This window comes from Python bivittatus, unplaced genomic scaffold, assembly GCF_059951505.1.
Source record: "Python bivittatus isolate LINGU-HERP-01145 unplaced genomic scaffold, Pbiv_v1 ctg000350_np1212, whole genome shotgun sequence".
Classification (NCBI taxonomy): domain Eukaryota; kingdom Metazoa; phylum Chordata; class Lepidosauria; order Squamata; family Pythonidae; genus Python; species Python bivittatus.
Genome location: NW_028277074.1, coordinates 43,462,845 through 43,476,449, shown reverse-complemented (window position 1 = coordinate 43,476,449; position 13,605 = coordinate 43,462,845). Strand labels below are relative to the sequence as shown.

Here is a 13,605-nt window from a genome sequence, read left to right as displayed (position 1 = left end):
GAACCACATGGGGGGACCTAGTGAATGACCTGCAGAGAGCTGGGACCAAAGTAACAAAGGCTACCATCAGTAACACACTACGCCGCCAGGGACTCAAATCCTGCAGTGCCAGACATGTCCCCCTGCTTAAGCCAGTACATGTCCAGCCCTGTCTGAAGTTTGCTAGAGAGCATTTGGATGATCCAGAAGAGGATTGGGAGAATGTCATATGGTCAGATGAAACCAAAGTAGAACGTTTTGGTCTAAACTCAACTCGTCGTGTTTGGAGGAGAAAGAATGCTGAGTTGCATCCAAAGAACACCATACCTACTGTGAAGCATGGGGGTGGAAACATCATGCCTTGGGGCTGTTTTTCTGCAAAGGGACCAGGACGACTGATCCGTGTAAAGGAAAGAATGAATGGGGCCATGTATTGTGAGATTTTGAGTGAACACCTCCTTCCATCAGCAAGGGCACTGAAGATGAAACGTGGCTGGGTCTTTCAGCATGACAATGATCCCAAACACACCGCCCGGGCAACGAAGGAGTGGCTTCGTAAGAAGCATTTCAAGGTCCTGGAGTGGCCTAGCCAGTCTCCAGATCTCAACCCCATGGAAAACCTTTGGAGGGAGTTGAAAGTCCGTGTTGCCCAGCGACAGCCCCAAAACATCACTGCTCTAGAGGAGATCTGCATGGAGGAATGGGCCAAAATACCAGCAACAGTGTGTGAAAACCTTGTGAAGACTTAAAGAAAACGTTTGACCTCTGTCATTGCCAACAAAGGATATATAACAAAGTATTGAGATGAACTTTTGATATTGACCAAATACTTATTTTCCACCATGATTTGCAAATAAATTCTTTAAAAATCAGACCATTTTTCTGGATTTCCCCATTTTGTCTCTCATAGTTGAGGTATACCTATGATGAAAATTACAGGCCTCTCTCATCTTTTTAAGTGGGAGAACTTGCACAATTGGTGGCTGACTAAATACTTTTTTGCCCCACTGTAAATCCACGAAAGCAACTCCCGTAATTGAAATCCATCCTCTATGTGCTGGACGAGTTTAAGTATCTGGCCTGTGCAGAACTTCCCTGGCCGGAAACCAGCTTGTTGGGGAATGAGAGTTGGTTCAATAATAGGAAACATTCTATTTAATAGAACTCTCTCATAGAGTTTAAAAGGATGGCAAAGGAGGGAAATTGAACGAAAATTCTTTGGGTCATCTGGTTCTTTTCCAGGTTTCAAAAGTGCAATAACCCAGGCTTTCCTCCAAATCTTCAGAATGCAATTTGAAGCCAGCTATAGTACTGAGATGGCATTGTTTGCATTTATGGATGATCCTTGGAGGGCTCGGGATGGGGATACTGCATCCATCCAGGCCTTCATGGATCACTTGGAAGCTTTCAGTAACATTGACTGTGGTATCCTTCTGAACCGCTTACAGGGTTGGGAGTTGGGACACTGTTTTACAATGGTTCTTCTCCTTTCTCTGTGGCCAGTTCCAGTCAGTATTGGTAAAATGGGAGAGGTCTGACTCTAAGCCCCTCCTTATGTATGGTGTCTCAGGGCTCAATCCTCTCATCCCTCCCATTTAACATCTACATGAAGCCTCTGGATGAAGCCATCACTCAGTTGTACATCTCCACCCCAGTTCAGACAAGTTATACTATTCAGGTGCTTACCCAGTGCCTGGAGGCTGTGAGGGTCTGAATGTAAAGGAACTGACTATGACTGGGACTCAACCCTAGCAAGATGGAGTAGGTCTGGAGAGTTGCCATATTTAACTCTTGATGGGTAGCACTCCCCTGGGAAGAGTTGGTATGAAATTTGAGGGTCCTCTTGGACTGGTGGCTTTTACTAAAAGAGCAAGTGGCAGCTGTGGCTAGGGCGACTTTTACATAGATTCATCTTGGGCACCAGTTGCACCCATTGGTGGACTGGGAGGCTCTGCTCATGATTACTTTAATGCCTTAGTCACTTCCCAATTGGACAATTGTAGTGCACTCTATGTTGGGTTGCCCTTGAAGACCACACAGAAGTTACAGCTGGTCAAGAATGTAGTGGGTCACAGAGTTCTGGGCACCCTGCAGTTTGCCCATATTATACCACTGCTGTGCGAGCTGCTCTGGTTCCCAGTTTTCTTCTGGGTGCAATTCAAGGTACTGATTATCACTTTTGAAGCCATATAAAGCACAGATCCTGCTTATTTGCAAGAGCATCTCTCCCTGAGAGTGTCTACCTGTCCCACAGACGAAATAGGGCAGGCACACACTGTTAAATGATGTCATCTGGCAAGACCTAAGAGGTGGGCCTTCTTTGTGGCAGCTCCTGCCCTATGGAATAGCCTCCCCCCTGAGATCCAGAGGGCCCCTACTCTCTTGGCCTTCTGGAAGGCTGAAGGCCCTTAAGACCTGGCTTTTCCCCCAGGCATTAGGCTAGAATGGGAGTGAGTCCAGTGCATGTATATTTGGGATAGGAGTGTTATGATGCCTTGGGTTGTGCAGAGTGCTTTTAATTTTCTTATTTTTTCTTACTTTTGTATGTTGTGAGCCGCCTAGAGTTATGCTATATAAGATGGGCAGCCCTATATCTGTTTTAAATATATAAATAAGAGTCACTTTTAACATTTGAGCAAAATAACCAAACAGTGAAATATGTTTCTGTCTGTCTGTGTCCCTCTGAACCTCAGAGGTTTCTGTGATCCTATTGTACCTTCTCTTAGAATAGATTCCCATTCTTTTGGACAGATGCCGCCTTGTATAGTATAATGTATGTAGTGCCATAAAAGTCCCATTCTACCTGCATTTCCTCTTTTCTTCACCTTAGTGAGTAAGTTCTAGCATAGAAGACATAGAATTTGTTTTGCCTAATGTAAGGTCATTTCTGAGTTAACAGTGCTCAGTGTGATAAAATTGAGCAAGTGATCCTCTATAACTCTGTTGTTCAAAATATTCTTGTATACCAAGGGGTTTTCATGTGATGCATGCTGTTTTATAAACTTATATAAGGCTTGCATTTCCAAGAAGGGGGAGAAAAATTTAAGTTTATGTCTTTCCATTCCTATAGTAGAGAATAAGATTAATTATAACTAGTCACACATGTTTTTCCTTTTCTAGGCAAATACAATCATGCTTTTTTTTAAAAAAAAAATCTATTTTGCAGGTAGATAATTAGATTTTTTAAATTGCATATTTTTCCCAATACCTTCATTTATGCAGTCTGTATTTACTTGCAGTTATTTTATCAGTAAACAAATATAATTACTAGCTTGCTAGCTGTTAGAGAAAAGTGTGAAATACTAGAATTTACTTCAGTGTGGAATACTTGATTGGCAATATATGTTATATAGTATGGTAGGCACTGAAACAAAATAAAAGCTTCGAATAGACAGATGTTCAAATGTGTTTAGCATACTGATGAATTCCACTCTAATAAATCATCTGCATACAACAGAGTTCATTCATTTGTAAGTGTGAATGAAATCTAACCCTTAATTGATTACACATGACTAATCATGTTCTAATACAGAACAAACATCATTTATCAGTACCTCATATTCTCCATACTTTGTTCTGTCCAATCTTCTCTACAATCTACTAGATAAAGTTGTTTTAAGGGTCAGTGAACTTCTTAGTGTGACTTGATTTAGCTATCTGCAACATCAACCACATCTTTTACAATCTGCTTATTCGCTGATGATTGTCCTTGCTTATATTGCCCTTTTTTTGGACAAATTGATTTTCTTAAAGAGATCCGAGATTCAATCTTTAATTTTTTATACATCAGTAATTGCATTATTCTACAATTGATGGCATTCTTACTCTGTACGTCTATCTTGGAATATTTCCTTAAGGGCAGGTAATTACAATCTGTTGACAAAACTTGACACAGAGACAGAAGGAATTAAACATACATAAAGAATGAGTTACTGTCTTATCCACATCTGCCAGCATTCTCAGTCCCAATATCTTCAATTCTCATTCTAGAGAGCAACAATTTTTTTTATCACACTTTAGATACAGATTTATTCTCAGCGATTTCTTTTTCACAGACTTGGTCCTGGCCTCTGATTTCTCCATCCGTTGCTCCACATTCACCATGCGCCTGTCTAGTTTCCCAACTTTTGATGAGAGGTTCTCTACCTTGCCTTCCAGTGAGAACAATGTGTCTTCCAATTGCCCCTGAATTACATGAAGTGACTTCATCAGCTTAAGGGGGAATCTGCTGTGCTGCACTGTGGAGGAGCCCATCGAAGTCATGAAGATAGACAAGATGATGACATCATCTAATGCCAGGGCAGAGAAACAGATGGACTAAGGACATTGTTCTTGTTGTTCAGGGCATAATTTGCTCTAATTTGCACTTGCAGATATGTTGGACAACTTGAATGACACTGCCATCAAAATGACAGTGATGAGCTATCGAGATAGCAGCTTGTCCATGTTCTGTCTCCCACTTTTCTCATCCACTACATTCTTTATCTTGAGTATCATTTGTGTAAAGAAGTGCATCATAAATTTCACATTCAAGTCATTCTGTAACTCGGTAGCAACCCTCAGCAGTACTGAAGAGTGGAAAACCTAACTCTTCATGGTGTGTGTTTATATGTACATTAATCCAAATTACCGTACTCTTTCTTCTAAAGAAATATTAGAATGCTAGAATAGGACTTCAGTTGTACTTTACATGGGGGGGAGGGGAATGTTTGCATTCATTATATTTTTCTAGCAAGAAGTAATTATGAGTGTGTGCATGCTTCTCACAATAATGGATATACAAGATAACCTGTGTAAGAACAGAAACTTACATTGTTTTTGCATGATATAGCTTTGTACTATTCCATTTTACTCATATCTGGTATGTAGTTCATTGTAAGTGCCAATTTTCTCAATTCTGCCTAATTTGGGTAGAATATAACAGCAAAAAGGGTGTTTCATGACTATGAAATGCCTGCATATTTGGGAGAAATAATGACTAAAAAAAAGTTAGATTATATAAAGTCATACATGTGCTGTTGACTATCAAAGGAAATAATTGAAACAGTTTCTTTCTTACTAGTCTACTTGAGTAGATTGTGTATTGCATATGAAACTGCCATATTTTTGAACTTCTATTTTAATAAGAGATAACTAGGTGTATTTTTCATTTTCATTAAAAAAATGAAAAGTCAAGCACATTGGATTAATGTGTATATTTAAAGAATATGCAAATTTTTCAGTTCAAAAGTGGAAAGAGTTTTTCACATTTCAGGAAGAAAATCATAGTTTATTATATCAAACTCTACACATTATTTGCTATAACAACACAATCCTTTGCGTATTTGTTTAGGAATAGGTCTAGTTAAATGCTAGGAGGTTTACATCTACATTAATGTAAAATATTGCAGATTAATTTATATAACCAGGCTTAAAAATAAGTAGATTTATAAACACTTCTTTCTTAACAATAGCTAAGATAGTAACAGTTTGAATCCTCCATAGAAAAACAAATGTGGAAAATTTAAAGTGCAGCATGGCTTGGCTTCCTAGCCAGAATAGAAGCTTATTGGTTTGCAGAGTTAACTGACAGAATTTTGCCTGGATTTAGCCAGCATCAGCATGCAAAAGATTCCTTAAGTAATAAATAGCTATGTCTAATAGTATTTGCAAGGGCATTTGCTGTCAAGCATATCTTCTGAATTTCCTAGAGTGAGACCTACTAAGCTGCAACAATACAGTATATTAAATATGAAGACCAGTATCAAAAACCATTAAATTGATCTGCACTCTGAAATCTGTATTTTGTTGGGTGCTGGTTTGGTGTATAGGCCTGTAAATTTACTGGAAGGAAGGAAGGAAGGAAGGAAGGAAGGAAGGAAGGAAGGAAGGAAGGAAGGAAGGAAGGAAGGAAGGAAGGAAGGATGGATCTATGTATCAACCATCAGCGAGGAACAGTTTTAAAGTACATTATGATTATACCTTATGTAGATTTCTACATACTCTAAAATAATCTTTCTCTTAAGTAACTTTTAATGATTATTGTAAATGAAATTCAATTTTAAAACATAAATAATAACCTAATAAAATTATTTTTCAAATAGAAATTGATGATGCTGACTCAACAGATGATGATAATCAAGATTCTACTGAACCGAATAGAACTGATTTTGGTATTTCTGTGTCATCAATGGCAGAAATTGCATCTTGCAGTTATGAAGCCAGGTAAGAGAAATTTATTTCTTGTCAGTTGGAGGTTGCAAAATACAGATTTTCTCTTTACATAGATATGTATCTTTCTCACATATGACAGCAGAAAAAAGCAGAAGTGGAAATAATTTTTAAATATTATATATGACTGACTGACTGACTGACTGACTGACTGACTGACTGATTATATAAATCCTGTCTTTTCTCCAGGCACGCAGGCAACTACACCGCACTCCTGTCTCCAGTTTTATCCCTACAGCAACCATTTGAGGCTGACTAGGCTGAGAAAGATTGGTTCAAAGTCACCCTCTCTGAGCCCAACCTACCTCACGGGGTGGTTGCTGTGAGGATAAAGTTAAAAACTTCTGCAATCCTTTATGGAATTACGGTTATTTCTTGCTCCACATGTATGTTTTTCTTTTTTGTTTTTATATTAGTTTTATAAGCTTGCAGACAAGACTTTGATTTTTTTAACTAGTTGTATTATAATACTGTTGTTTTTGTTAATGATGTATTTGGGAGCATATGTAAAACCATCTTTATTCCCCTCCCTCTCCCAGCATAATAATCTAAAACTCTTTACAGGTAGTCGCCCAGTTTAAGATGAGTTCCATTCCCAAGGTCTGTCCTTAAGTCGAATTTGTATATAAGCTGGAACAATATTATTGTATAATACTGTATAAGCAATATTGTGTAATTTACTTGAACGATTGTGTATTTAACTCGAATCATTGTGCATTTAATCACATTTTGCTACAGTAGGCTTCATTCTTAACTATGGGTCGTCCGTAAACCGGGCGTTCTTAAGCCGGGGACTACCTTGAGACAGCAATAAAAAAGAAACAAGTGCAAAAAAAATTTAAATTATAAACAACTGTGCAAGTTTGATACTATTTTTATGACATAAACATCATAAGTAGTCCTTGTTTAGCGACAGTTGGGATCAGCAACTCGGTCGTTAAGCAAAGCAATCACTAAGTGAAATCGCGACCGTGTTTATGATCTTACATCAGCTTTCCTTTGCTTTACAGACCTCCAAAGGTCGTAAATGTGAGGATTGGTCACAAAGTTACTTTTTTATTGCCATCGTAACTGCGTATGGTCGCTAAACGAGGCAGCCACTAAACGAGGACTACCTGTATATCATATCCTTCTATATATATAAAATAGCTAAAACACTAAAACCCTGTTTTAGAGCTTTATGACACACTAAAAACATTGGAAAAGAGAGATATTGTTGATTAGCTTTTTGAAGATTTGTTTTAAAACTGATTCCAATCAAGCTTAAGGTTGTATTTGCATTGGTAATCATGTCTGAAGCATCTTAACCTAAATTGTACAGTAGTAAATGAGTTCAACTGTGGGTAAAGGGGACATACTGTGCAGTCCAGCATATTTGTATGAAGACCTAAGCTTTTGCTGTGCAAGTTACAATGTGAATATAGCATTTCATGAGCTGAGATGTAGATTTGCCGCTACATTGTGCAACATAAATAATTGAATTTAAAAAACTAGTGTGAAATAGTATCTTAACTCCTTAATAAGGTTCATGTAAGGATAATTTCAACTTGATTAATTGATGATTTTGAACCCTAGGGTATTGTTGTTTTTCATTTAGGCAAGTTGGTATAAAGAATGGAATGTTTTTTGGACAAGCAAAAGAGTTGTGCCCAAATCTTCAAGCTGTTCCCTATGACTTTCAAGCATACAAAGAAGTTGCACAAACTATGTATGAAACATTGGCAAGGTAAATATTGTTATATTATACAAGTTGGGAAAATAATTTATTTTAGACAAAGAATAGCTCCAAAGAAGCTTTTCTTGTGGAATTGTACTGATTGCTTTTTAACACAGTTTGATAAGAGTGTCCTGACAATATTATGTGCTGTTTATTTTGTTATTTTACTTAGGAATTTATTAACCGCTTCTCTTCAGCAATGTACAAAACTTGCTTGAAATCTTCCCATATTTTTCTACCACTATTTATCTTTTTTCTCTAACCTCCCCTATCCCATAAAAGCCACCCGAGCATTTCTGAATAACAACCATTCCAAGATCAGATTACCTTTTAATCTTAGCAAAATAGAAATTGCCCTACAAGCAGAATAAAGAAATCAAATTAACATAATCGTTTTAAGCCAGCTTAGTTAAAACCAAGCTCCATTGTTCCACCTTCCAGCTGGGGCTTTTATTGGTGTCTGCGGAACCTGATCAGATGCAAAACATGTGAAGCCTACATAAATAAGATTTTTCCTTACGGAATGTGGTGCGTGCTGTGGCTACTGCCACTTCACAATACAGCATCTCATACCAATATTTCAAAATCCTTCCAATTTATATAGTTTTAACAGGTCAACGGTCTGTTTTAAAATATTTGAAAACACAGCAACTCAGGGAGGAATTCACAAAAGTGGCTGATTAATTTGAAAAACAAGATAGTCCTTGCTCTCATGCTTCTTACAGTCATGCTTACAAGAAAAAGGAATGGAGAAGGAGGAACAAAAAGCAAACCCAGATACTACTTGGAAAGTAGTCTGGGGAATCGAGAGGGAAAAGAATTGCACAATTGCACAGAAGTAATTTTAGAAAAGAAAATAATACTAAGCATATATTTTTCTGCATATTATATAGTCTTATATCTTAAATATCTAAAAATATTCATTTTTTTTCCCAAAAACAGGAAAGCTTTACTTTCTATTTGTTTGTTGGTTTTTGACTGTAAAATCAATATATAGTAATATTAAATATGTTTGATTTTGAAGAGTAGAGTTGTTCCCACTGCTTCCTTTACTTCTTTTACTTTGCGTTGATAGCTATACTCATACCATTGAAGCTGTCAGTTGTGATGAAGCGCTGGTAGATACCACTGAAATCCTTGCAGAGACTGGGTTGACATCAGATGAGCTAGCAAATATTATTCGCACAGAAATTAAAAACAAGACCAAATGTCCTGCTTCTATTGGAATAGGTTAGTATATTGTTCAGAAATGTTTTATGTGTAAGTAAAGTAAATTATTAAATAAGTAAAAGCAAAACTTTACTTCCATAAAGTGTATTCATTAATCACGGAATTAAAGTAATGTTATGATTAGATATTAATGTGTGCTACATCTAGTTAATTTTTCTTGTTTTCTCCCTCCTTCATTTCAAGAAGATAATAAATAGAAGCTAAATACATGTTCTCTTATAGGCTTTTATATATTACCAACTGAGCACTGCCTCCTTTTTTGGTATTTTTCACATATAAAGGGATACAGTAGAAACAGTTGTTTTGTTTGTGCATCTGACTTCCATATATTCGGCTTAGCAAGATTGTATATTGTATGCTCCATCAGAGGAAAACAGTAATGTGCAAGTGAAGGAGTTCACTCTCAAAGGAATTTTAAGATATCTTTTGAGCTACAGAAGTTGTGAAGCAAAAAATAATGGATGCTGACCCTAATCTCGATTGAAGCATGCAAATTCGCTGAGATGTGGGCAAAACACTCTACATCTATCAGCATATGTATGAAGATTTAAAGAAAGAGAAAACAGTTCTGTCTATGCTGCTAAAATATTTGAGAGACAATAAATATGGTTTTGTCAGTGTAAGCTTACCGTTAGGAGTGATATTTAGAATTTTTTTGTTTTTTGTTTTGCTTTCTGTAACTGTGACTTTGTTAAATACAAATTTAAATTTAAGTATATTCTTTTTATCATTTACAGTAATATTTCATTAACGTACATATAAAAATAATGTTTAAAAATTTTTATTGCCTGTTTCCATCAAGCTGCAACAATTACCATATAACAATAGAAGTATCATTTTGAACAGTGTGAATTCGAATAATGTGACCCTTTCATGGGATTCATTAACCCACTAATTGAGACCTACCTGTATACATTTCCACTGAAGGATGTGATGATGGCATTACACTGTAGTTTTGCAGGAAATCTTTTTCCCAATAACTGCATCCTTAGTTGTAGTTTGCAATGTAAAATATTTCTGTGTCTGTATAGTAGTCAGGTGAAGTAAAAATTATGTGTTCTTATTATATAATCAGGAAAAATACAAGGTGAGCAGTTTGTTGTCATGGGGATTCTGAGACAAACTAGAACCTGACAAGAGGATTAAGATTAGGTTTTTCTGAAAAGGTTACCTGTAAAATCTATTAGAGGATTCTTCATATAGGTGACATGAGGCAGGTAAGACTAGAAAAACAGCCTGCTTCCAAATCCTACAAAGTTCCACCACTGCAAAACACAAAGCAGAAGAAAATTGATTCAGCTGCCCAAGGGGATGACTCCCTGAGAATAGAGTGGCCATGCTGCTGCATAGCATTTGTCCTGCACTGGAAAAAATGCCATGTAAAGGTGCCTACACAGAAGTTCATGTATCAGGTATCTTTTCTCACTCCCCTTCCCCCGTTCATAGTAGCTCCTAAAAACTCTTGTTCCTTTAGACATTATATATCTACTAAAAATGAATTATACTAAAAAGCATCATCAGATCTGGATCTAAAAATCATTACTGTTGGCACTGTAATAGCTAAGATAATAATCACTGATGGACTTGAACTATAATTCTACTTAGGCTGATGAATAAAACAATCTTCCCTAGTCTCCTTATGGCATATGACTAGGAGTATATATTATAAAGAGTCCTGCCTTATTTTCTTCTATAATACAGGGAAGATATTGAATGGTGAAATACTGCTTAAAAGCAATATTGAACTTTTATAGGTTCAAATATTTTACTGGCCAGACTGGCAACTCGCCGAGCTAAGCCTGATGGGCAGTATCATTTAAAACCTGAAGAAGTAGATGACTTTATCAGAAGCCAGCTAATTATCCATCTTCCAGGTAACTTTTTTCTAATATATTCCTTCTTGGTTTTGTTCAGAAGTATTTATCATAGTTGCTGTAGCCCTACTTTACAAAAGTAATGGGTCATTAACAAATCAAAGTAGTTATTTTCTTTATGATGAAGGTAAAGTAACATAGCATTATCCAAAGGTTAAATAGCAACCTGATACACTGCATTACATTAGTCACAGATGTTGCATCCTGAGATTATGAAATGTTAATCCTCTTTTTAATAAAATGAACAAAACAGCAAAAAAAATAGTATTCTGTCAAAAGGAGTGTAGACAAAAATAAATGTTCAGTTGGATGTTTGATTATGTGCCATCAAGTTGTTTTTGACTACTAGTGATCACATAGATTTTTCTATGATGATCTATCCCTAACCTGTTCTTTCAAGTCTCTCAATGGTGCACTCATCACCACCGTAACTGAGTCCATTCACCTTGCTGCTGGTCGTCCTCTCTTTCTTTCCACCTTTCCCAGCAGTAGTATCAGATTCAGCTCAAAGAACTCCAAGAGACAATGCAAATACAGTTCTGTTGCATTTATTAGCTTCAACCTCCAGACAGAAATCTCCCCAGACTCAACCCTAGTTCCCAAGCCAGCCAGCCACAACACTGTGAATTCCTTAGGGAGGTACCAGCCTCATCTTCTTGAACTTCCCACGCTCCTGTTGGGGGCTAAGAACACGCTTATCTCCCTGAGCCTGGCCTTCATAAGTCCATTCCATCACAAGTAGAGCCTTTTCCAGAGAGCTGGGTCTTCACATAATGTATCCAAAGTAGGATAATTTGAGCCTGGCTGTGGCCAGTTATAAAAGTAATTTAGTCAATATTATTGTGTATTCTTATTTTAGATGTGATGTGTAACATTTCTGTATAGTTGTAGACAACATTCTCTCAGATGTGAATTTACCATCACATCTATTTTATAACGTTTTAATTATTTAAATAGTGTAACAATGATTAAGTGAATAAATTTCTGTTGTAGAATTCTAATACAAAATATATTTTTTATTATTTAAAAGTTATTTTATAACTTGTTATTTTGGGGGCCAGGAGTTGGAAGAACAATGGAATCTAAGTTGTCATCTATGGGCATAAAAACTTGTGGAGATCTACAGTGTGTCACAATGTCAAAGCTTCAGAAAGAGTTTGGACCAAAAACAGGACAAATGCTCTACAGGTTCTGCCGTGGTTTGGATGATAGGCCTGTTCAAAGAGAGAAAACAAGAAAATCTGTTTCAGCTGAGATCAATTATGGTATAAGATTTACACAGGTAAAAAAATTAAGTCAAATTTAAGTAAAACATTAATCATTGTCTCAAAATGATCCATAAGATCTCATTTTACTAGACCGTAATTTCTTTGTTCGAATTCCTTATTAATATTAGAATGTGTTTTTTATATGAATGAGCAATAACATGGATGAGCTTTAGGTAATGTGGCCTTCCAAACTCCATAGGAGTCTTAGAATTTGTTGAAAATTCATTAGAAGCTTTTTTCTTTAGAAGTCAATAGAGCAGTTCCTATGCATGTCTACCCATAAAAACCATTGCATGATCATTGAAGGATTTACTCCCAGGTATGTGTATGTGTAGCCTAATAATAGAGAATCTTCTGAGAAAAACAGCAACAGTTATTGGCCCTCCTTGTAATCTCTTAGCATGGAAGAATGTTGAGTGCACTCATAGTCCATGTTCTTCAGGTCTCATAATTTATATATGCACTCTATAGTATTCAAGTCAATACATCTTTAAAATAAAAAGCATGAAAATTAATAGCTAAACTAACTCAAAACTAATTTTGTAAATTGATATATGATTCACAAATTATGTGGAATAATGTCAATACTTATATTATTCATATCTAAAATAAAAAATAATAATTTTGTAATACAAAGAATGTGAAAACAAAACTTGACAAAATATACAAAAGTGGTACCATTTTCCAGTAATTCAAAAATCATCATTATTTGTTTCAGATTCAGAAACTATTTATAGGCATTTCTATCCATGCAGCATTGCTTCTCTTTTATATGTATGTACCATGAGAGCTGGTGCTGTGTGATAAGAACATGGTAGTCCCCACTTCAGATCCTATGTCAGTCTGATATTTATGAGTTTATGACTTTATTTTAGTCTGAAATGTCTGCATCCTGTTTATATTAATTTGTATATTCATTCTGTTGTAAAGATGCTTGAAGTAATGTATACAAAGTGCATTGAATGCTCAAAAAGAGCAATATAAGCACTAAATAATATATTCATGAGGGATGGCTAATAGCTATTCAGTTCAGGTAGAACATTTATAGAAATCTGTAGAACGGGTTCATTTCCAAATTAAATAGTTCATTTCATTTGAACATTTCTGAATACAAAATTACATGAAATTTCCCACTGTACTAAAAGCTCTGTTTTGAGTACAAAATGGGTTGTTGTGAGCATTTTGGAACCATTCTGAGATTGAAATAGCATTACAGCTGAGTTTTCAAGATTGAAATGCTTTGAAAATGCTCAAAACAGCTTGTTTCAAGTTCAGAGAAGGAATTTCACACTTAGGATGGGACATTTTGTGAAATTTCAAACTTGCA

At 36.1% G+C, this 13,605-nt stretch overlaps 1 protein-coding gene across 6 annotated transcripts in view; it reads left to right on the top strand.

Annotated features, from left to right (window-relative positions):
* REV1 (REV1 DNA directed polymerase) overlaps positions 1-13,605 on the top strand; it is a 71,388-nt gene that overhangs the window by 44,185 nt on the left and 13,598 nt on the right. For all 6 annotated transcript variants that reach the window (XM_088145033.1, XM_088145036.1, XM_088145038.1 and 3 more), the window contains 5 exons: positions 6,063-6,183; positions 7,787-7,915; positions 8,982-9,136; positions 10,891-11,010; positions 12,072-12,292. In XM_088145033.1, the coding sequence (XP_088001159.1) occupies positions 6,063-6,183; positions 7,787-7,915; positions 8,982-9,136; positions 10,891-11,010; positions 12,072-12,292 (746 nt within the window). The remainder of the gene's footprint in view (positions 1-6,062; positions 6,184-7,786; positions 7,916-8,981; positions 9,137-10,890; positions 11,011-12,071; positions 12,293-13,605) is intronic.